The sequence below is a fragment of the Meleagris gallopavo genome, chromosome 2 (genome assembly GCF_000146605.3).
Source record: "Meleagris gallopavo isolate NT-WF06-2002-E0010 breed Aviagen turkey brand Nicholas breeding stock chromosome 2, Turkey_5.1, whole genome shotgun sequence".
NCBI classification, from domain to species: domain Eukaryota; kingdom Metazoa; phylum Chordata; class Aves; order Galliformes; family Phasianidae; genus Meleagris; species Meleagris gallopavo.
In genome coordinates, this window is record NC_015012.2 from 92,401,687 (window position 1) to 92,425,626 (window position 23,940).

The following is a 23,940-nucleotide window of genomic DNA, read 5'->3' on the forward strand; positions in this document are numbered from 1 at the left end:
TTTTTTTTTGGTTAAGAGATATAAAGATAAATCCAACTGCTGAACAATGCTAAAGCTCTCATTTTTGAAATATCTACTATTAAAACATGAAATTAATGTGATACGTACAAACGTTTGTTTTTAAGGTCATGGAAACTTCCCATATCTTTGCGGGAACATTAATGATGTGATAGTGAGTCCTCTGCTGTATACCTGTTACAGAAATTCACAGTCTTTATCTAGAGCATATGAACAATATGGTGCCCCGACAATACAACCTATTTCAGAAGAGATGCAGCTCTTGTTGACTGTCTACTACCTTGTTCAGCTAGGTAAGATGATTTTCTAAAACTATTTAATTAGTTGTTCCTGAAAACCAAACCTAGATTAAAATATAATGAAACAAAGTTCATACTTTCCTATAAGAGAGGATCTCAGTAACTGAAAAAAAAAAAAAAAGAAAAAGCTGTAATTCGTTGCTCTTGCACATAGACCATAGTTAATAAATATTATTATATTGACATAAGCAGTTCTCAAATTCTTAAATATTTCTAATAACTGATAGTCAAGTTCCAATTACTGCAGCTTTATTTGAGTCTCACAAAGACACTTCAAGATGAAAGATATAGTTCACATCTAATGGCCGTAGCCATGCATGCATAAATCTGAAACACAAACATCTCTTAAAAAAAAAAGCACATTAAAAAAAAAAAAAGACTTTTTAACTTATCAACTTTGTTAAATTGTTTCATAATATGGACATTTTCCTCTTAATTTTTTTAGCTTCAGACCAAGTTCCTCTTATTGAGGATTTAGAACAAATATTCATGCGTTCTTGGCGAGAATCACACCTATCCGAAATCCGTCAGTACCAACAGATGATTCCACAGACCTTTCCTCAAGTGCCCAGCCAGATCGCCCCAGTGACCTCGGCCCAGCTCCCCTGGCTGGCAGGGCTGGCAGCCAGCTCCTGTAATGACAGTGTCCACATCATTGAATGCAGCTATTCTCTGGCTGAAGGGCTTTCAGAAATGTTTAAGCTGCTCATCGAAGGAAAATTAATAAAGACAAACTACGTGGTGATCATCTGTGCTAGCAGAAATCGAGCCATTGATTCCTGCATTGTGATAACAGGTAAGATCTCAACAGTTTCTCCAGGCAAAACAAAGTCATCCCATGCTATGGGGATTTTTGGTAAGCTGCCTCAGATAAAAGAGCCGTGACCAAGAAATAATGGGCTTTGATGAACCCAAGGTGCTGTCGCACAGTTGGATCTCCCCCCAGTAATCCCATTCTGCCCACATTAGCTGTGTCCTTACAAAGGCACTACTACAAACAAGTAATAGAAAACTAACAGTGGGCAGTGTATAATGCTTTCCTGTTCTGTGTGACTGAAGTATTACTGTGAGCAGAGAATTGAGGATTTTCTCAGCTTTTATACTATGCTCTTTCAACCTCACTGTCTTCAACAGACATGGTACACACTTGTATAAGAGAACAAAATCTCATTTTGGCCTTAGTTTTTTGGCAGGAGAGGATTCACTTAGCTGGGAGGTGTTTTTCATTATGTCTTATAATGTTTTTGGTGTAGTTTGAAGTGCTGTCAAAATGACTTCTTTGTCTTTTAGGAAAGTATCAGGCAAGAGTTCTGTCTGAGGGCATGCTCACTCCTTCAGACTACCAAAAAGAAGTAAACTATCAGCTGGTCACAGGCAAAGTGGAATCTCTGGGGTCCTTCTTCAGCACCCTCTGCCCAGGTATATAATATGCTGTAGATATGCATATTTCCAAGTCTCTCAGTCTTTTTAGTGATTGAAAGCAGCTGTGTTCATGCTTCCCTGAAGCAAGACATTATTACAAATGTATAAAAAATACAAGACAAAGTATATTTGAAATTACAATTTCTCCTAGAAATGTCAGTTTCTAAAATACCTCAGGTTCATAAAAGTATGCAAGCAAGAAGTTGAACATGTTATTCTTAGCTATACAAATCCATCTGTATAATATACAATCCCATATGCATATGAATGAATAAATTCCTTTGCCCCAAGCACATGATTCATTTGGACTGTGGTAGACCAGAATTGTTTTACGGAAGGAAGGAAGTCATATTGTGAACTTGAACTTGATGCATGGGAAAGAGAAGATAACTGCAGAGCCATTTCTACAGAATCATTTTTAACTGAGAATTACTACAGGCAGGGTTTTCTGTGGATAGATCCAGCCATGTGGAAAATGCAACTGGATCACAGCACTAGAGCAAATGCAGCATACTTGTCAGTGTTAATGCATTTCACAGTCCCCTTCACCATTCACACTGCATCATGAAATCTGTACTTAGAAGGCAAGAATGCTTTCTGAATATGTTACGATATTTTCACCAGTCACTGAAGAGACACCTGTCTTCCTAGAGCCATCATGCAGTTACATTGGTGTCTCTGTTTCTAGTATCTTTGAGTTATGATTCTCAAGATAACTTCTACTATTGTTTGAGCAGAACAAGTAAATGAACATCCTGAAAGGAGTTGCCATCTACATCCACTGGATTGCACTTCACGAAGATGACCCTGCCACTCATATCATTTGCAGACATGTTCAAACATCTTTTCAACTGCTGAGAAAATATTAAGTATTCAGGACAGACATGCTGTATTTTCTGAAAAGCTATTACCTGTAAGCAGGGTCCCTGCTAAACAGAGCAGATGTATTTAGCTCAGTAAAACATAGCTTTAATATTGTGTAAAAAACCTCATTTTTCTGTTTACTTTATCAAAAACTATTTTTCCTTCTTTTTCTCAAAAAAATGTTAAAGATTTAATAATACCTATGCTTTGCATCAGATTTTCAAAAGCTGCTTCTAATCCTTATTAGTGAACAGTACAAATAGCTACAGTGTTCGGGACATACACTAGGTTATGGCCAGGTGTTTGTCTTTGCTGATTTAGGTCACAATCTTCAAGCTAGTTTTCTACTACTTTATCTAAATGTCCTAAGCAGAGGTCTGCAGAGCTGATCTGTCATTCCTTGGCCTGATATGCATTTTATTAGTAATAAGCTGAAAATAAATAATGCAATGGAAACTAATGATAGGATTAGTGTACCAAATACCCAATAAGCCAAGGACAGGACAACCTACCTAGCATACACAAAGCTCTTCGAGATCTACTAAAGAAAGTCAGCATGAAATACAGCTGTTATCAACCTGGATGTTTTTACCACTCTCCTTTCCATTTGCTAGAGGGTGACATCGATCTTTTGCTGGAGAAATTTTATCAGGAAAACCAAGGGCACATCTCTTCATCACTGTCTGCTTCAGCGAATAAATCAACAGCACTGAACGGAACAGGAGCAGCTGTGTGTACAAGTAAGGAGGATTTTCTGAAAAGGTAATAGAGTCGGATGCTTGAGAATAGGTCTTTAGGTGTGCAGTTAGATGTACCTGAGCAGAGTCCCGGGCTCTTGAAGAATTCTGTTCTGAGGTGATCATGAACTCATGTCTTGAGATATCCAGATGGTGGATGCTCAGTTCGTTTCATGAGAACTGTACTCCCTGAAGCTTTAAATCTTCCTTGGTAGGAGAATGCTTCTGCACAAGTCCAACTTCAACTCATAAATATTTAGGAGACTTGCAGGAATAAAATGCCCAAGTGCAGAAAATTTTCTTTGTATGTCCTATGTAGGTTTTCCTCTCTAGAGGACTCTCGAACTCTGACTCCCTAAAGAATAGACCAGTCATTCTTTTCCAGGTTGTACGATTTTACACTAGATTAGACTTTTGGTGTATATATAAAAAAATTTTTGTCTTTTTCTAGGTTATGAGATTGAACGACATCAGATTCGACCATTCCAGCTGGCAGTAGCTCAGAAACTGCTGTCTCATATTTGCTCAATTGCTGACTCCAGCACTCAAAATCTTGATTTGGGTTCCTTTGAGAAAATTGATTTCTTGATTTGTGTTCCACCTTCAGAAGTGACTTATCAGCAGACTTTGTTTCATCTCTGGCATTCAGGTGCTCATTAGTTAGCTTTATTAGCTGGATTTACAGGAAACCAACGAAAGCATTTGTATCTGGAAATCCTGACATTTATTCCATTTTTTTTCTAGGTATTTTATTAGAACTTGGGTTGGAGAAGCAGCATCTTACAAAGCAGAAGGTGGAACAGTATGTTCTGAAATTAGATGCAGAAGCCCAGATTAAGTTCAAAGTCTTTCTGCAAAACTCTATGCAGAATCCACACACACTATTTGTCCTAATCCATGATCATGCACACTGGGATCTAATGAGGTGAGGATACTTGAACTTGCTTTTTGAGAAATTATTTTTGTTCTCATTAACTCTAAAGATCAGATTTATGATTTGTCTTCCTTCATCTGTTCACATTTTTGCTGACTGTCTTCCCATGCATTGAGTAAACATGTTTTATTTAAGTGCCTTCATACTTATTCTGCATAAGATATTATGCTATACTGGAACACTACAGTTCAAGTACTCCTTGCTCACTCATCTTCTTTCAGCCACAGCTATTATTTTTCTGCCTCGGTGTCATTTGCTCAAAAGAAAGCTTCCTGTGAAAAAGCACAAAATTCATTATCCTCTAGGATACTGTCAGTGTCCTTTGGGCTGTAGAATTTGCAAAACCCTACACAGACTAGACAAGTAGTGCTGATGTTTTTTAACGGTTTGGAAATTTTCCACTGCCATGCTATTTTTTTCCTTTGTTGAGAATCACGTTTGTATAATCAATGAACGTACAGATGTTATAGTTATGAAACATACCAGAGAGTTTGGCTATACAGTTATTATACTAAAACAGAATAGATAGAATGCTTACCCATATCCTGGGCTCACTATGAAACTCCAGAGGAGGGGATCTCCACCCAGAGATCCTTCCTCCCGGTAGTCAGCTCTTAAATGCGTCTAGGAGAGGTGGAGCCAGGCTCCACCCCTTCTGGCAGCACAAGTGAATTGCCTTCACCTATGCTCCCGTGGCTGACTCACTGCTCACCTCAGATGATCAGTCAGAGGTTCAGGCCGTGATTCAGCAATTCCCATACACATGTCTTGTGTTGACCACGTTCCCTGTTAGTTCCTTGCACAGCTCATTTCTTCCCTCACATTTTCCTTGGCTTTTCAGCAGTCTGCCTGTTGAGAAAATGAGCTGCTTTTGTTTTCCAGCCTCTGAGGCACTGGAGAAATAGGAGAATATACTACATTCCAGAAACACCACCATATTCTTTCCGTCTTTGGTAACATGGCGGTGTTTCTGAAACCAAAAACACTTGAGTTTTGCTTGCAAATGAAATGACGAGGTTTTGGCTTTCACACTGGTTAAGAACCTGTATTTTTCACCAACCCTTTATTTTTGCATATATGAGGGTTTCCAGTTCAACTTCTCTATATCTTAGACATGTACATGAATTATTACAGCCATTACAGCATTTATTCATGTTACATCCCTGAGTGGTAGAGATGTACCTTTATAGCTATTTAGCTCTGATATTTTTTTCTTTTATTTAAGAAAGATGTGTAAGGGACAAACATTGAAGAGATTATTCTGTACAGGAGGATTCATGCCCCTTCATTGACATCAGTTAAATTGTCTATAACTGGAATTTAATTGCCTGGGTAGGGATTGCCCACATAGTCACAGCAGAGATACAAGCATTTCTGAAGGCTGAGAGGTTATGGGTAGGCACAAACATTTTCTGGAGTTACCTGCCTCTCTTAGTGATGACAGCAACTTGCAGTGCTGAAGCTTGTAACTTAGACCTTTCAGGTAAATGAGTGAATTTGGAATGATGTGTTAAACTGGAGGAAGAAGTCGATTGCAGATGTCCTAATGCATTAGATGCATTTGCCCTAATAATAACTAATCTTTATTGTACTAATTCTGTCACATGTACTTTCCCCCTTTCTTTCCACTATTGTGGCTTATGGTCTGTCATTTTCTATCTTGCTTTTTGTAGGTAAGAATTATATTTTCTCAAGAGCAGCAGAACAATCTGGCTAAATTTAGCAGAGAAGTGTGCGACCATTAATAACTGCCATAATGTCAGCTTCTTTCATCCTTTCATACGCTGGTGGCTGTGAGAGACCAGTAATTTGCTAGCTATAAAGTTAACCAGACTTAAAGAAATATTCAGCTGCAGTGAAATAAAGCATTTATTTTCCTCTCCTTTCATGCAACTAAATCAGGGTAACGAATAGAGTCCTAAGTCCCTTGTTTGCATTTAACTTTGATTTCACATCTCCCTTGAGCCAATCGCTTTGGAGAGTTTTGGGTTTCTGTTTTGCAGTGCTATGCATAGCCTTTATCCTCAGGCAGAACTGTCTACGGGACTTGTTGATAGACTGCTGAACTGCAGGGAGGTGAAAGAGGCGCCCAACATTGTGACACTCCATGTGACTTCCTTTCCTTATGCGCTACAGACACAGCACACTCACATCAGCCCTTACAATGAGATCCACTGGCCTTCTTCATACAGCAATGTAAGATGGATGCTCTGAGGTGATTTTGTGAGCTTTTCATGAGTTGTTTTACTTTTATATACTTGTTGAAACTCTGGAGGCCTGATAATTTTTGTGTATGCTGAGTGAAGTTTGCATGGTATCCCTTATGACAATCTATGTCAAGTTTTTTTCCTTTTGCTTCTTCTGTCATTTCTTGCTTATTATCTTTATACGTTTTATATCTCCTATAAACTCTAGTAACTGCTATAAACCTTTACATAGAGTTACATAGATAGAAATCATCTAGAAAATCTGTTTCTAGTGCATTACTGCATAAATATAAATAGATATATGAAATTTCTTCACATATTTTTACCTACATAGATTTTCTGTCTGTATGTTTACATGGGAAGAGAGGAGAGAAACAGGGAAAAATGGAGTATAACTTCTTTTCTTTCCAAAAACTAACTTTTTCCTTCTTCCTGTATATTATGTGCCTAAATATATGTATGCCTATTATAGAATGTGACTACAGATACCGATGATTAATCAATTATAAATTAATAATTGGTAGATTTTTACCTTTAAAACTGTATTGCTTCATTTCTCCTAGGGTGTAGATTTATATCATGAAAACAAGAAATACTTTGGACTGTCAGAATTCATTGAATCCACTCTGTCTGGACATAGTATCCCACTGCTTCGGTATGACAGCTCTTTTGAAGCAATGGTCATGGCTCTGGGAAAGAGGTATAGTACAATTCTTAGTTTAATGAAGGAAACTTAGGGAGCATATTCTAGTGTCTTGAGTTACTAGCTAGAAACCTGATTTTTTTTTTCTTTTTTTGTCTCACTGTCTTACAAATTATTTCATTTGTTCTTATTTTATCCTCTCATCTTTTTTTTTTTTTTAGTATATATTTGGCCTGTGATCTAATCAGTTCAGATGTATTCATTAGATAAACTTGCACACTGTTCACCCCATATTAGTGTGTGTACTTAGTGTGCTATAGGGTGACATGGAGCTCTGATCACACACATCAGGTACTTCTCTGAGCAGGCCTGGGTTTCATTTTTGTGAAAAATCAGAGCGAAGGAAGCTATTACATTTCCACATCTCTCCCTCTCATGGAGAGGGCATTAAGGCAGGGTGTACCTGGGCTTGGAAACTTGGAGTGCTCATTGAGTGCTGCCTACATATTCAGTCCTCTTGGAATAAAAGAGGTAGTTGATTCACAGTTTGAGTAAGAACGCAATAGAAAAAACCCTAATGATAATGTCATTAAGAGTACTGTTTTCATTGACGAGTGCATGCATTTTGATTGATGGTATTGCTGAGTGTATTAGCAAATATTCTGTGACAAATTTTCTAACAGCAGCAAGTATGGATAACTTGAAGTGATGTAACACTGATGAACTACTTGCTTATAAAATCCTTTCTGAGCAATAGAGAGACAACTTCGGTTCTGATTGTGAAATGATGTTATTGCAAGGACTATCAAACTGTAATTTTGGACAGTAAATGATAAGGGTTCTTTACAGGAGAAAGTCCTGAGTTTGCTATATTTTGGAGAACATTAGCTTTTTTTACTTTAATACTTCACTATTTAACCTTTATTTCAGGTTTCCCAGATTACACAGTGCAGTGATAAGGACTTTTGTCCTCATACAACACTACTCTGCAGCTATGATGGCAGTGTGTGGTCTTTCTCAGATGAAGAATTACACCTCAGTTGAAACTCTGGAAATCACCCAAAACCTAATAAACTCTTCAAGACAATGTCCTAGTGGTCATGGCCTCATGGTAGTGTTGAGAATTCCATGTACCCCACTGGCTGCAGTGGCATATGAACGCCTGTATAATGTAAGGGAAAGACTAGCCCTTGAAGATAACTTTGAAATAATCTTGGGAAATCCTAATTCTGGAATCACTATAGGGAAGCACTTTGTGGAGCAACTAAAGGTAACTTGCAGAACGACATATACTGGGAAGCTTCTTTAGATGGGTAGATGGGGAGACTGTTGGTGAGAGATGTGGTCACGAGTGTGATTTATAATAGAAAAACTCAAAACTACTGCAAGGAGCACGATTTTGACTTTAGACAAATCACCTGTGATTCCTTTGGTGTCCTACCAATGGTTACTTTCTGGTTACTCAGTTGAATATTAACGGATAGAACTAGAGCTTGGCTTCCTGCAGCAAGCCTTCCAAACAGCTGAACTGCTTTTATGTACAGCAACAGGGAAAACAGATGTATAGAACTGTCACAATTTTCTCACAAACTCACTGTTGCCCGGATTTTCTTCGGTTAAGATTTGTATTACTCTTCTCACCAGCAGATGGCATAAAGGCACCAAATTGGTGATGCTGGCTATGGGTTTGGAATTCACAGCCAGGTACTTAATTCTTTCAGGACCATGTGTTATTTCAAAGATTCATTTATACTGTTTAGGTCCAGAATCTTAAGTCATCTGTATAACAAAAGGCTCTGCTATATTCTTGCTCTTCATAACACTGCCATCTGTTCGCTAAAGCAAAAAATGTGTATTGTAGTGTTCTGTGCTTAGTTTGATGTGTTAGACAGTCATTTGACATCCAGAGCCTAAAGCTCATCTTACTGTGTCATGAATAACTTTTTCTGAAAAATACAATATGCTAAACCACATCCTATTTATCTTCCCAGACATGCATGGTGGTAGTAATAAGTGTATAATGGCAGAAGTGGAACTATCACACTGTTGTTCCTGCTGTGTATTCCTTATCTGTAGGTCAGTCTCACAGCAGAAATTATTGGCTGGTGTGAATAAAGCAGTATAACCTGCTGTTAAACATTCAAATGACAGAACTAGTTATCCAATTTCTCATTACATTATTAGGAAAATTGACAACTTTGATGAAGAATAGGAGGCTTCAGAGGGTATTAAGTGAGATCAGTGTAATGTGCGTGTTCAAAACTTCAGCACTTCCAGCTTCATGCTATTCCTCTAAGGTGAAATAGCCTCATTTCTTGCTCATTTCCTTCTGTAATTTACCACAAGAAGCAACCCTTTCTCTCCCCAGAATCTTCTACTCGACTTTATTGCCTGATGTATCATATCCACTCTATCCATGTATGCCCTAGTTCTAGTGCTATGCAGCTGGGAGACAGGGAGACTTTTCAGACAAGAACATTCTGTCCTGTTCTCCTCAGGTTTACATCAGGCAGATTGCTACCTGTAACTCTTTAGGAATTATACAATCTACCTGTGTTGAAATTGGCTCTGCCATGTGGCTTACTCTGGTGGAACATCCATCCACTGTGCAAATCAATTCAAACAATGGGTGATAAAATGTGTGATCGTTTGTGCCATATCAGGACATTCAATAGAGTCTCTTATGCAGGTCTGGCAGAAAATTGAAGATGTAGATTGGAGGCCACAGACCTATTTGGAACTGGAAGGTTTGCCCTGTATATTAATATTTAGTGGTATGGATCCACAAGGGGAGTCTTTACCACGGTAAGTAGATCTGGTATTTTCTCAGTGGAAGTTTTTTATCCATTGCTTATTGGATGGCTAAAAACGAACTGTTTAAATACTTGCGGGGAAGAAAACATTTCAGTGTCAAAGATGCTTCTTTTCCATTTTTTAAATAAATTTTTATATTATAAATAAAAAAGATTATTAGTAATAATCTCCTGCTTATACAAAATACAACTAACTTAAAAATGTTATGAGTTGTCATGGTATAAGTTGTCTGGAAAAGAAATAGAGTACGATGAGTTCTCATACTATCTCATCTGTTTCTCTCCAGATCACTGAGGTACTGTGACCTACGTTTAATAAACTCATCTTCTTTAGTAAGGACAACCTTGGAGCAAGAGCTTGGTTTGGCAGCATACTTTGTGAGCTCAGAAATTCACACCGAGAAAGCCGTTGTGAATGATGTGTTAGAAAGCGACCCAGAGAAACTAAGCAGCACTGATAATGAAGATGAAGAAATAGCAACAGAAGGTACTGCTACCAGTGGTAATAAGAAGTGTAAAGTGATTGAGCTGTATTAGAAAAATACATGTGATATATTAGAAAAATGTGATATATTAGAAAATGAGAAATGGCTTTCAAGTTCTTCCGTTTATTGTCTGTATGTGAATTCATATCGAAATGGTAGAGTTGGTGAGGTTATTATTTCTTAAGAGAGGCCTACCTTAGGTGTGATGAATATTTCTGTCCACTTAGTTGAAGTAAGTTGAGGTAATTTGTGTCAAAGGTGCACTGAGGTTAGGCATCTGAGTTATAAGGCTGCTCTCCTGGTCTGTGAAGTATGGTATACTCCTGTGGAGTTCAATTTAGAACATCAGCTCAGATGATAGACTTAGTGCAGTGCTTTTTGCCTCTGTTTATTATTGCTAAACTGCATGAAAAAGCATTTTGGCATAGAAGGCTAAGTTAGGAACCTCAAGCAAATGCCCTTGAGGGACTGTCTTCATCAAAAGCTGAGATATAATTTATCCATAAAGCTGTTATAGTGGGTAGGAGGTAGTTCATAACACACTGACAAAATAGAGCACTTTGTCAGTTGGTTTCACTGACACTAGGTAGGTACAAAAGGTAAAATACAGTTGTGACGTGTCAGCTCCTGGCAGCAGAATTGATTTTGTAAGTGTACTGCAGTTCAACATAATTAGAATATTTTATAGGCTGATCCAATGCTGCATGGTAGAACACATTGAAAACAGTGTCAGAAGGAGGACAGAATCCAGACAAATCAAAGAATCATGGCTTAGGTTGGAAGGAACCTTAAAGACCATCTAGTTCCAATCCCCTGCCATTGTCAGGATTGCAATACATCAAATCTGGCTGCTCAGGGTTCCATCCAAAGTTGTGTGCTCTTCTTTATTTCAACAATATAGCCATCACTTCTTACAGGCTTACTTTAATTATGCTTTGTTTTTGTTTTCCTCTACTACTATTCATGAAACAGGTTCTACTTCAGAAAAGAGAAGTCCTATGAAAAGAGAAAGATCTCATTCTCATGACTCTGCATCTTCATCCCTCTCTTCAAAAGCTTCCAGTAAGTCCTTAAGTTTATTTCTATTAAGCTGTACTTAGGATAGATAAAAAACCTTTTGTTCAGCTTGTTAGAGAAAGAAGAAAAAAAAAAGGCATAAATCGCTCAGCTTTTGGCAAGGCCTATTTTAATGAGGTTATTATAAGTAACTTCTAAAAAAGTAATTTAGAATCAGGCTTCTTAAATACAAGTAGATGATTTCTTGCTTGGAAAGTAATCACAGGACAGGCTACCTAAACAGGCATTCCTTTAATGTGTGACACTTAGGTTTGAATCCTCAATTAGTACTGAGTGTGTTCACTGAAGCTATGACAATTCAACAGTTTTAAATAATCTTTTGAAAATCCATAGGAAGAAAAGTATTCTCAATCTTGTTTGTGTCTTTGTCTTTTTTGTTTTGCTCTGGAATGTTCACTCATTAAATCTGCACTGTTTGGAAGCTCTTTTGGAGGCGGATTTTTTTTCTTAAATCTTTGTTTCCTTTTTAATCTGCAAATTGTTGCATAAAGCATGTGACAGTGTTGAGAATTACCTGAGCTTCCTGTCTGATAAGTTTATTTGAATGCTTTTCAATGCAGATAATAGGGGGAGAGTTGACTGAAAGTTCAGAAGACAAACTGTTACCTAGGTGTTACAATGTCCTGCAGCTTTTCAAAACATATTGCTGCTTTTTAGTCACAATACCTTCTTTTTGATCTGCTTGTAGTTTTCACCATGCTGACACGCATATTTAGCCATGGTTTCTTTTCTACAAACACAGTGGTGGTTATAAAAGGAAAGAAAAAGACAAGATTTGAAGACATTTTTGATAAGATTTTGAACTGCTTTAGTATGAAAAATGCTTTTTCCTCTTTAGAGTTATCTGTTCTTCAGTTCCATGGGATCCATATGGCCTGCATGTGGCTGTGTAGCCTGAATTTGCCTGTGATTAAACAAACCTTTTTTTTTCTCTTTTCTCTTTCTTTTCCTTTTTTTCTTGTGCTCTGGGATACTGATATTCTGCAGGATGTTACAGTGGTTTCTTGAAACCATTCATACTGCTGATGATTTCTTTTCATCTTCATTGCAAACATCGTTTGGTGGCTGCTTTAGACTAATATCTGCAACTAGGATCTCTTACCATTTCTTGAGACCAAGAGAAACTACAGACTCTTTTATTAGTTCAAAATCTGTGTTTGTTGTTTTTTGTTGTTTTTTTGTTGTTTTTTGTTGTTGTTTGAGAACACAGACTTTTGTTTTCACTAGAAATGGAAACCTGCTTTTATCTATGCCTAGCTTCAGACAGGCATTCTTACTAACACTCGGAGACTGATTCCTGAGCCAGTGTTCAGTCTACTCTGAGGACTGCACAGTCTTTACATCTCCTTTTTGGAGGTTATTGAGATTAAAGATGCTCAGAGCCACTCAAAATGAAGCCTCAAACTCTCAAGAAATCATTATAGTTAGAATATATAAATAAAAGTACACAATTTTCAGTGAATTAGTAAAGAGCTGTGAGCTATATCTATGTGATGGTCAAGGCCAGTCTTGGTGAGTTCAGTTTCTGCTCTGAGCTGACTAAAGGTTGGATAGGTTCATAGCACCAAAGTCTTGAGAGCTGAGTTATATTATGTCAGTCTGTGTTTCAGTGTCACAAACGTGAGTGTGGAATCAGAGCTGACTTCGAGCTGAGAACTGTTTTTGTGTGGAGATTTCTGTAGTTTGATCGGGTAAGAGCCCATAGGTACTTTCCCCCTTTTAAACAAAAGTTTACAGGATTTTATAGTCTTGAGTGATGAGGATATCTGATGAACTTCTGACTCAAAAAGGGAATGGCTGAGAACAGGTCAATCACACCTTTCCTATGAACATAAGTTCTTGGAAAGGCACTTGCTGCATTGAGACAAATACTCCCAACTAATCTCAGTAAGACTTTCTATATGAGTAAGCTGAAAGAAAGCAGGCACGGGGGTAGGGTTGCATTATTTGACAGGTACCGTATCTAAGCAATTTTTCAGTGTTTCACTATGTCACTGACTAGCTGGGATTATTGCACTTACATTGAAATATTGTATTGAAATATAATTTTCCTTTAGTTACAGCATTCTGCAGTGAGCCATCTCCTCCTTTAGTAACAGCAGGAGACAGAGCAAAATCCCCCCCACCAAGTTCTAAGTAACACCACCGAAGAAACTACAAATAACCAGGAAAAGCAGAAGCAGAAGGTAGACAAGGGGGCACAAACAGCAATCAGCAAACACTTACCATCGGGAAATGAACAACCTGATACAAAACAAAGCATAAAAAGTGCCCAAATTTCCATCACCTCCTCATCCTCCTCACCTTTCTCTTCCTCTTCTTCCTCCTCTGCACCTACTCATAACTCCTTCATCTTACAGACCTCTCAATGCTTCATGACTAAATCATCAAAACAGCCTCCCATAGTTTTCCTGCCCAAACTGGTTTATGACATTATTACCTCTACGGACAGCAGTGGACTTCCGAAATCATCTTCCCTTTTGCCTTACCACTCTGTGATGTGGGCAAGTTCTTTTCGTCCTCTTATGAGTAAGATGATGACTTGCACGGAGCAGTCTCTATACTACCGCCAATGGACAGTGCCCAAACCAATCCATATGGACTACAATAATAGAAATGAGGGCAGAATGGACACCTTTCACCCAAGGAGGCTGCTGCTGAGTGGGCCACCACAGGTGTGTAATAAGAGCAAGGTATTATCATCCATTTATGTTATTTAGTTTTATCATAATCTACAAAAATAGATTAGTTATTATTATTCGTACTTGAAACATTTTTTATGTGGAGAGTAAGTTGCTTATATTTTATTTCCTTATTTCCCAACTCCCTTCTAATAAAATTATATTTTATTCTTTACTGTTAGTTTGAGTTCAAAGACAATGAATCTGGAGCAATATTCATTTTCTGTCAGTCTCTTTCCATTAAAATGTTTTAAAACATAGCTTGCTCAGAAGATAGATTTCATGCATCATTTCTGTCTAAGTTGAATAAGCATTTACATTTTAAATAAACATCAAAGATCAGCACAAAAACACTTCCCAGGATCAATCTAAAGATAGCTGGAACTTTGCAGTTGAGATATTTTCTGTTTCCTCCGCGTGACAGGCAGAAATTTAAGAAGCTGTTGTAGGTAGCACATGAAAGAAGGCCTGTTCAACATTAGCAGAGCTTTATTTACAAGGTGAATACTAACCAAGAGTTTGTAAATTTATTTCAAAATATGCATAAAAATGGGTATTGTCCTAAGAAGTTCCTTGCTTGTCTTTTAAATTCTCTGAGAATGTTTAATACTTACGTCTGAGTAAGACATCTCCTAGTTCAGTGCACATGTTACATAGTAAGTCTGATGTTGTGCTTCTCATGTTCTCCTGAATTATCAAGCAATGAGACCACATGTCTATGAGCATATTTACATCACATGAACATCAGAAGTCAGAAAGGATAAATCAAACCAAAGACTCGTGTTTCCTGTTGCTCCAATATCAACAAAAAATTCATCTAAATATAGATACCTGCCTTATCTTGCTGTATGATCCACCCATATGGATTTATGCCTATTATAAATGCCATTTATGCCTATCGACTGAAAAAGGAAACTATATATATTGCTATTTATTAAATATTTTTTTTCCACAGTACCAAATGTATATTGCAGTGAAGTAAGAAGAGCATAAATGGGCTTTTCATATTGAAAGTTCCTGTAAATGTTACTGTAATGTGTAAAGGATTTCAGAAAGTATTCCGACTAGAAGTTATACAACACTCTCAATTCTCTTAATATAAATTGCCCATGTGTGCCAAAGATTGAAGTGTTACATGATCAAAAAAATAAATGTCATATTAAGATGCAGACCAAAAAATAACATTCTGGAGCAGGTTGTTGACATCAATCTCTAAGAAAAACATAAACTGTGACGATTTTTTTTGTAGAATTTTATATGTATATATATCACAACTCACAAAGAGACTATTCCCAAAGACACCATAAAAATTCAGATTTACTGATATGTAAATACTGCTTTAGTATTCATCTGATCATAAAGCATATGGGTTAGGGTCTCAGATGTAAACCTGTGTTTCTCAAAATAGTCATTCAGAGACCTCTGAGAGCATACTACTTATCCGTCAGGACTTGTTGTTTAACACATGACATGTGACATTTAGCTATCTATATTGAGACAAGCAGCTTGCTCATTCATTAGCTCCCTACCATGGTATATGATATTCACCACCTTTAACTATCAAATGAAACTCTTTTTCAGATATGGAACAGGGCTCCTGTGGGCCCCTCTGTAGCAGTGAATGTCATCTTTAATATCACTTTCTTTACATGAAGTTCCATCCTTTCTCCAGTTATCCGGAGAAGCTGGCAGCCCATGTCTTTGTCAGTACACTCTTTGCTGAATGAAGAACTGGATGGAAGGCTGAGTCTAGAGATTGGTCGTGAATGGAGTTAAATCCAGCTGGCAATTGGTCCCCAGGGGACAGTATTTGGGCCCATCTTGTAAGTTAACAGATGACACCAATCTGTGGGGAAGTGTAGGAAGGGTGTTCTGAGAGATCTGGACAGGTTGGATTGATGATCTGAGGCCAATGGGATGAAGTTCAACAAGACCAAGTATTGGGCCCTGCACTTCGGTCACAACCCCAGGCAACGCTACAGGCTTGGAGCAGAGTGGCTGGAAAGCTGCACAGAGGAAAAAGATATGGAATTGCTGGTCAGAGCTAGGCTAAACATGAGCCAGCAGTGCTAAGAAGGCCAATGGTATCCTGGATTATATCAGAAGTAGTGCAGTCTGCAAAAGCAGGGAAGCGATCCTTCTGTACTGAGCTCTGATGAGGTCCCATCTCAAGTACTGCATTGGGCCTCTTACCATGAGAAGGACATAAATGCCTTGGAGTGTGTCCAGAGAAGGGCAATGAATCTGTTGAGGGGTCTGCACAATTTAATGAGAAATTGCTGAGGGAACTGTGATTGTTTAGTCTGGAGGAGGCTCAGAGGGGACCTTAGTTCTCTCTACAATGTACTGAAGGGAGGTTGTGGTGAGGTGGGAGTCAACCTCTTTTCTTGCGTAACTAGAGACAGGACTAGAGGGAATGGTCTTAAGTTATGCCAGGGAGGTTCAGGTTGGATATTAGGAAGAATTTCTTCTCCGAAAGAGTTGTCAGGCTCTGAAACAGGCTGTCCAAGGAGGTGATTGAGTCACTGTCCCTGGAGGTGTTTAAGGAAATGGTAGACGTGGTTTAGTGGGCAATATTGGTGGTAAGTAGGTGATTGGACTATGTGATCTTTGAGGCCTCTTCCATGTGATTTTATGGTTTTATATCCACAGTGTGGGTTTTTTCCTAGTGTTGCATTGGATCATCATGCAGCTAAGACATTGCTTAGTGACTATGAACGAGTATCATAGCTATGGGTAGAAATGTACAACGTTGAACAAAATGCCTATCAGGAAGTCTAAATTCACTGAAATATTTTTCTTAGAAACATTTATCTTAAAATTCTCCAAACTGCAAATGAAAATTCTGTACCATTGTTTTTATACCTGAATATTACAAGCCTAGAACTAGCATTTTCCATAGGCAGGTAAGCTGCTCGTAGTCTGCAAGTAACTGCCCGTTCCTGATCGTAGAAGGGGATGAAAATCACCTTAAGAGATTTCCTGAGAAAGAAAATTGCTGCCCATACTGTTTGGGTCTCCTTTTCCTAAAATTTTACTACAATGGGCTTAAATGCCATTCTTCTAATGTAATAAAGGAATTAGGGAAGTATTTAATATATCTTTTGTTAGCTGTCTTTTAGCAGAAATAGCAAGTGGAAACAAGGAGAAGACCCAGCACCATTTGACCAGCTGTCTGTGGACCATCAGAATATTTTCTATGAATCAACACTGGTTCGCAGACCACAGTCTGAAAATCACTGCTGTGGTATGTGAAGAGCCATCTCACCTGGAAATTAAAGTAGAAAAGCCTTATGGAATTATTTCCACTTTTGCCATATTACTCCAAATGTGAAGATTGTTATCAGATGGTACTTTCTAGAAAAATGTGAGAATAGTAAAGTACTTCCAGTGCTCCCAATGTCTAATGACTGGATCAAGTTAAAAAATAAAAAGTAAAAATAAAAATAAAAATAAAAATAAAAATAAAAATAAAAATAAAGAAACTCATTACTCTTAGACCTGCTACAACAGACCTTTGGATGACCATTTTATGAATAATCACATCTAATTTTTCTGACTGGATTCTCTCAATCTCCAGTTTTTATTTGTTTTCAGTTTATTATAGATATCTGTGGAAAATACAGTTCAGTGATCAAACAGCTTCCACTCCTGTAGGCACTGTGGGTCTTTGACACAAAAGATGAGCCTTTGTTCTTCTGGAATTTTCTGTGGGAAGGATTTGAATTCATGTTCTCTCCTCTTGCTCTTGTACATCTACAATCTTCATGAATGAAGAGTTGCAGAGTAAACATATTCTTAGGATCTCACAAAATCGTGCCTTGCACTTAGGATTAAAATAGAAACCAAAATGCTAAATCTTTGCAGGATCCTCATTCCTTATTTATTGGAAGTTTTCACAAAATATGAGATTTTTGCAACTTAGTCTTCTGTGATTTTCTCCTTCAAATTCTAATTCATCAGACTTCTATCTTTCATATTCAGATACTCAGAAACAAATTAGAGTAATAGTTCAATTATTTGACAAGGTATGACCCGCAGGTGACTTATCCTGCTTGCAGCATCTCTTTGCAGATGCCCCAAAAAACTGATCCAAAAGAAGGATAGTGACATATGAGACAAGAATTCTGGCAGCTCTGTGTAATGACAGATCCTCAGTACTTTCAAGCAAGCAGACACTGCGCATTTCCATCTGGTCAAGTGATGGTACATAAAAAACAATATTAGAATCATAGAATCATATTATTGAATTTAAAGGCATGTTTACCTATCTGAGCATGCTATAAGTTTGGATTTTCAAGGCTCTTCTCTTCTGAAGCAAATGTTGATTGTCAAGTAAAAGTCATTTTTCTTTTGAATCTTTTGCTCTCTAAAAGAACTGAGAAAGGTGTTGTGTATTTCACCAAGTTATTTCTTCAGCAGAAAATGCAAGTAAATACATGAGTGAGCGGAGTCAAAGTCATGTGTTCTGCCTGGGTTCTCTGCCTGCAGAGAAGCAGTCTGAAAATGAGAGATTCCTGCCCGCTCCCACCAGCATTTTCCACACAATGCTACTAATACCTGGCAATTCATAAAGCTCAGTGCTATATTGGACAGTTTGCAGATGACAGATAATGAGATTAGATAAGATGCGATGCATGGAATATCAAAAGTGCATATGTTTTAGTTTCCCCTGGTCAGGGACCAATATTTTCAATCTCATGGTTTTCAGCATTTTCAATTTGTGACCTGACTGCTTTGTATATTTGAATCAATAGACAGTTGCTACCTTTCATCTAAGTACCACTTAGGGTCAGCCTGCTGACCCCAGATGTATTGTTGAAAACTATTTGTGAAAACCTGTTTCCTGGCTAACAGAAAATAGATGCTTTTGATAGAGCAAGTTTTAAATGGTTACTGAAAGGGAAAAGTAAGGCTTTCAGCCTGTTGACAATTCTAAGAATACATTTAAAACAGATTAGGAACGACAGCTCTGTACTTTTGACAATTTATCTCTCATTTGTTCAAAATTATGGAGCTCTTAATCTGTCAGGCCATCTAATGTTTAATCAGAGGATGGTGGGAGGCGTGTAAAAAGCGTACACTCATAAGGGCATAGAAATGTAATCTCTGCTGTGAGAAAAAATGTAGAAAATACATTCTAATGAAACAAAGTATCAACTTTGCCACAAATGTGGAGAATGAAGTGGTTTTGCCTTGCTTACCAATGAACAGCTATTTCGTTGAAGTTTAGAGCTTTGTTCCAAAGTTAGTAAAAAGATTCTCATGAGTCTCAAAGGATTTTATATGAAAACTCAGACTGGGAATTAGAAATATCTCACCCATGGGTCTGTGCTCTACTGGAAAGTAACTTCTTCCTGTATTACCCCTGGACAACATGGAGTTGTATGCTAGCAGAACACATGATCTACGGGCTTATTTTACTCTCAGCAGGGAAAAAGGAACCTTTTCAAGCCTTGCCAAACACTCATTCAAGTGCAATCTGATTTACTGGGAGTAACAGGGATGAACTTTGACAAAAGCAAATGTTTACTTGCTCTTGTTCCATCTTCAAAGACTCAAGTGTTGAGAGAAAATGAAAGCTACTTGAAATATGGAAATATGGAAATATTAAGTCCAGCAGTGTTTTTAATTGTTCAGTACATGATGTTGCTGACATACCCCAGCACTGACAATGAAAGCTGGGGTTTAAATGCAGTGCTAATGTAGATGTATTTCAAATTCTGATTCAACTACCTGAGAACAGATAGTTGCAGAAGGAGAACATGCCATTACTGATCTACGTGTTAATTTCACTCAGGATTCTCCTGTCAGAATGAAACGAGTTTGCAGGTCTCTTTTTTCCTCCCTTTCTGTACTGTGTCCTTTTAAAGTGTAACAGTGTTATTTCCTTATGTGATCATCATTAAACTTTATGTGGAAGGCACTGAGCAATTAATTGAGTTAAACAGTAGCTGTGGCTGAAAAACCTACAAAAGGATAACAAAACAATTGGGTGTAAGGAAGAGAAAATGCATATTTTGTGTTGGTGGGGTAAAAACAAATGTTCAAAGTAACAATCAAAGTAATTTTAAAACAAGCTTTTAACAGGTAATTTGAAAACATTGGAAGGAAAATAACATCTTTTCAGGAAAAGCATTATCATGTATGCCAGGTCCTCTGGGACTGGATGTGGCCTGGACAAGTTCTCCAATAGAGGTCTGACACTTCTTTCTTCAGGATACTTCAACAGCACTCACTATGCTGATGAATTGTGCAAATACGAAAGAGTTGAAGTAATTCTTTCGTTATTTTACATCACATGAATTGTTTTTAGAACACTTAATGAGTTTATGTGGATTTTTAAGTGTTCATTGCCAGTTTAGCAACTGTAAGAGAGAAAATTCGAGTTTGCTGTCTTATGTTAGACCCGTGATACAAAATGCATTTTCCAAACTAACTTCCTACATGAAGAGCACAAAAATGTCGAGCACCTAAGCATGTCACTTATGTTTAGGAATAGGAAAATATAGGGATATGCAAACACTAAATATTAATATTTGGTTTCACTTCAGCTGCAATTTCCAGATGAATATAAAAGTTCTATATTTTCTGATTTGTATATTTACAGATAGGGAAAACAGGTGCCTACCTGCAGTTCCTCAGTATTTTGTCCAGAATGCTGATCAGGCTGACAGAAGTGGATGTTTATGATGAGGAAGAAATCAACATTAGTAAGTTCTTGTTATAAATAATTTATAAATATAATTTGCTTCTGGAGAATTTAGAGACTTGTTATATTAATTTAAGCAGTATTTTTTTCTGCATATTCTATGCTGTTCAACTTAGGAATTAGAAATATTGTTGAAATATTTTTAGATTTTTTTGTGATCTTCAACTGATACTTAAAAACATTTTAATATTTCACCCATCATTTAGAGTTTAGCCTTCCTCTCAGTAAAAAAACCACTCTGTTTTTCTTGGTAAATAACTATCTGCATTTATGCACATTAGATGATATCCAGCCATCATTTCTAAGTTTAAGATTGGAATGAACTTTTGAGGCAAATTGCGTAAAAGCAATCAGTAAAACCCTGACACATTTGTATTGCCAGGAACAATGTTATATTTTCTAAATACATAAGACCACATGAAGAAAAAAACATTTCCTGCTTTCTAATAGCTAGTTTAAGTCTGAAATTCTAAAATTATCATTTACTCACTCTCTTCTAATTCTAGATACCCAGCCACAGTAATTATGGATCACTTATGGATAGAGAAATCATATAATAGAATAGCTTATCCGGGGATCCCAGGGTTTGATAGGAGGACAACTGCATGGCCACCGAGTTCAGCATGGGGCTGAGCAGGAATCTAGGGAGGTCTGGTAACCTAGCTGGAACGCCAAGCTCTGATGTTGTTGTTAGCAACCAACATGGCGAGTTAAATCAACATGAAATCACAAGTGAAAGTTGGGTGCCATAAGGAAATAGGAGCATGGAATAGTGTCTGTGCTTTAAAATCACAACCTGACTCATGTTGCATTAACTTCAAGCAGCAGATGACATCTTTTTGTGGTGTTACTACACTTTTGTCATAAAATACAGCTCTGAGCAAAGTAGTTGTGCAAAATAATATGTCAAATTCAAAAGCTGATTTAGAAGGTTACATAAATGAAGGAATATTGAATGTAATGCCCTTCTATTGGAAATTCACCATCTGATTAATTAGTTCACATTTACTTTGGATTTTACCTATTCTAAATAATCATTTAGTACTCATAGACATTGAGTTGTAGCTCTTTACAGTAGCTGGCAACTGACCCCCAAATTGAACTCCTCGCTACTTTCATCCTCTTGACAAAAGTAAAAAAGTATTTCAATTGGACTAGTGTGCATATGTTTGTTGGCTTGCTTGTTTGTTTTATGTCAATTTCTCTGTTTCAAAAACAGCCTGATTTCAGGTCCTCAGTGCCCCTTAGCAGGGGCATTTGACTTTAACTCTGCATGGTACTTAGCACCCAATTTCTGAAGTGGAGTTTCTTTTTCCCAAGAAGTATTTTTTCTCCACTCAGCTCACAAATGTGTAGTGGAAAGACTGCAAATGTCTAGATACAGGTAGATCAGCCTTACTAGCACCTTAAAAATTGTTTTCATTCTAAATTAAAAGCCAAAATTGCAGTGAGAAATGAGGTACGTTTGTTCAAAGCTGCACCTTTTTATGCATAATAATATGGCTTAATCAGAATGATTAAAGAAGAAATGATGCAAGAATTGTAGTCATAGCAAAATATTCTATAATAATAAAAGGCATATTTGCAATTGTAATTCCACTGTTTTGTTTTTTTTATTTCCCCCAATAATTTTGTAGACATAAAAGAAGAATCAGATCAATGCTACCATCAGCCTGGAGATACTTGGCCAGATTTGGAGACGTTTAAGAAGATCCCTTTTGACTATACTATCCATGACCCAAAATATGAAGATGCAAGTCTGATTTGTTCCAAGCTTCAGACTGTAAACAGTGAAGGTTAGAATTTGAAAAATCTAGAATGTTACACATACATACATTGATTTGGTTTTAACATATGAATCATGTTGACTATTAAACAGTGTAAAACTGTCAGAATTGCACTTGACTAAATAATAATTGAAAAAAGATTTGTAGTTTGCTAGATGAAACACTAGATTATTAGCCTTATTAATATTTTATGGCATATTGAAGAGATAGTCTCATTAAAAACACTGATTCCACAAAAAGTGAGTATTTTAATGTTTTCTATTGCAATGCCATTCAGTTTGTAGCAATGAAGTGACTTAGCTGTTATTTATGTTGTTTATATTCTTAGAGATCTTTATAGGTTTATTAGGTTTAAGTTTGGAAAAGGTGATATCTATCTGTTCAGATTTAAATTCCTGTAGTATTAAGGTGTGAATTAGTCCTCTGGACTCCTTCAATAATTCTTCATAAGAAATAAGCACTTCGAAAGTAAACTTTACTAAAGTATGCATTTAAATTAGGGCACGTGGATTGCAGATGTGTTTGTGTCTTACTGTGGGCTGTAGCACTCATCTAGCTTACAGGCAAATAATAAATGAAAATGTCTATGGCCAGGTGAAATAACTGTCTTATCTTACTGTGGTCCCATACATAAGCCAGCTGGGGAAACATGGGACTGGGTAGGACACATCCAAGCACACCAAGAGTGCTCACCAACATCATACCACCTTTAAAAGGTAACGACAATGGATGGAGATTCCTGGTGATTGAGAAAAGCCAAATATCATTGCCTTTCTTTTTCAGGACAAAAAGGAAGGTCAAAGCAATTACTGCCCATTCAGCCTACTCTCAGTCCACAAAACAGTTATGGATCCAACCCTTCTACAAATCATGTCCAGGACCATAAAGAACAGGACAGTGATTGGGAACAGCTAGCATGGAATAATCATAGGCAAATAATGACTGACAAACCTAATTGCCTTTTATCATGAGATGACTGGCAGGATAGACAAAGGAAGATCAATGATCCTTCAAAAACCTTCAGCGAGGTTTTTGTTAGTGTCTTCTGTAATATCTTTATAGCCAAAGTTGGAGAGAGAGAGAGTTTGGACAGGTTAATTTTGAAATGCATAGGAATTGATTCAAGTATGATGTGAAACGAAGTCTGACTGACACCTACTTGTGCATGGCAATGCTTAGGGACTGATAATGGGGAAAATGCTGTTTAAGATTGCCTTTAATAACCCAATCAAAGGGAAATATTGCAACCTCAGCAAGTTCA

The 23,940-nt window shown here is 37.3% G+C and overlaps 1 protein-coding gene across 1 annotated transcript in view; it reads left to right on the plus strand.

The window, feature by feature from the left end:
• GREB1 (growth regulating estrogen receptor binding 1) overlaps positions 1–23,940 on the plus strand; it is a 51,274-nt gene that overhangs the window by 15,124 nt on the left and 12,210 nt on the right. The window contains 16 exon segments of the mRNA XM_010707907.2: positions 126–311; positions 763–1,113; positions 1,608–1,736; positions 3,218–3,343; positions 3,792–3,989; positions 4,085–4,265; positions 6,278–6,470; positions 7,045–7,181; positions 8,055–8,394; positions 9,814–9,929; positions 10,225–10,424; positions 11,395–11,484; positions 13,557–13,627; positions 13,629–14,174; positions 20,791–20,893; positions 22,530–22,688. Coding sequence (XP_010706209.2) covers positions 126–311; positions 763–1,113; positions 1,608–1,736; positions 3,218–3,343; positions 3,792–3,989; positions 4,085–4,265; positions 6,278–6,470; positions 7,045–7,181; positions 8,055–8,394; positions 9,814–9,929; positions 10,225–10,424; positions 11,395–11,484; positions 13,557–13,627; positions 13,629–14,174; positions 20,791–20,893; positions 22,530–22,688 — 3,126 coding nt within the window.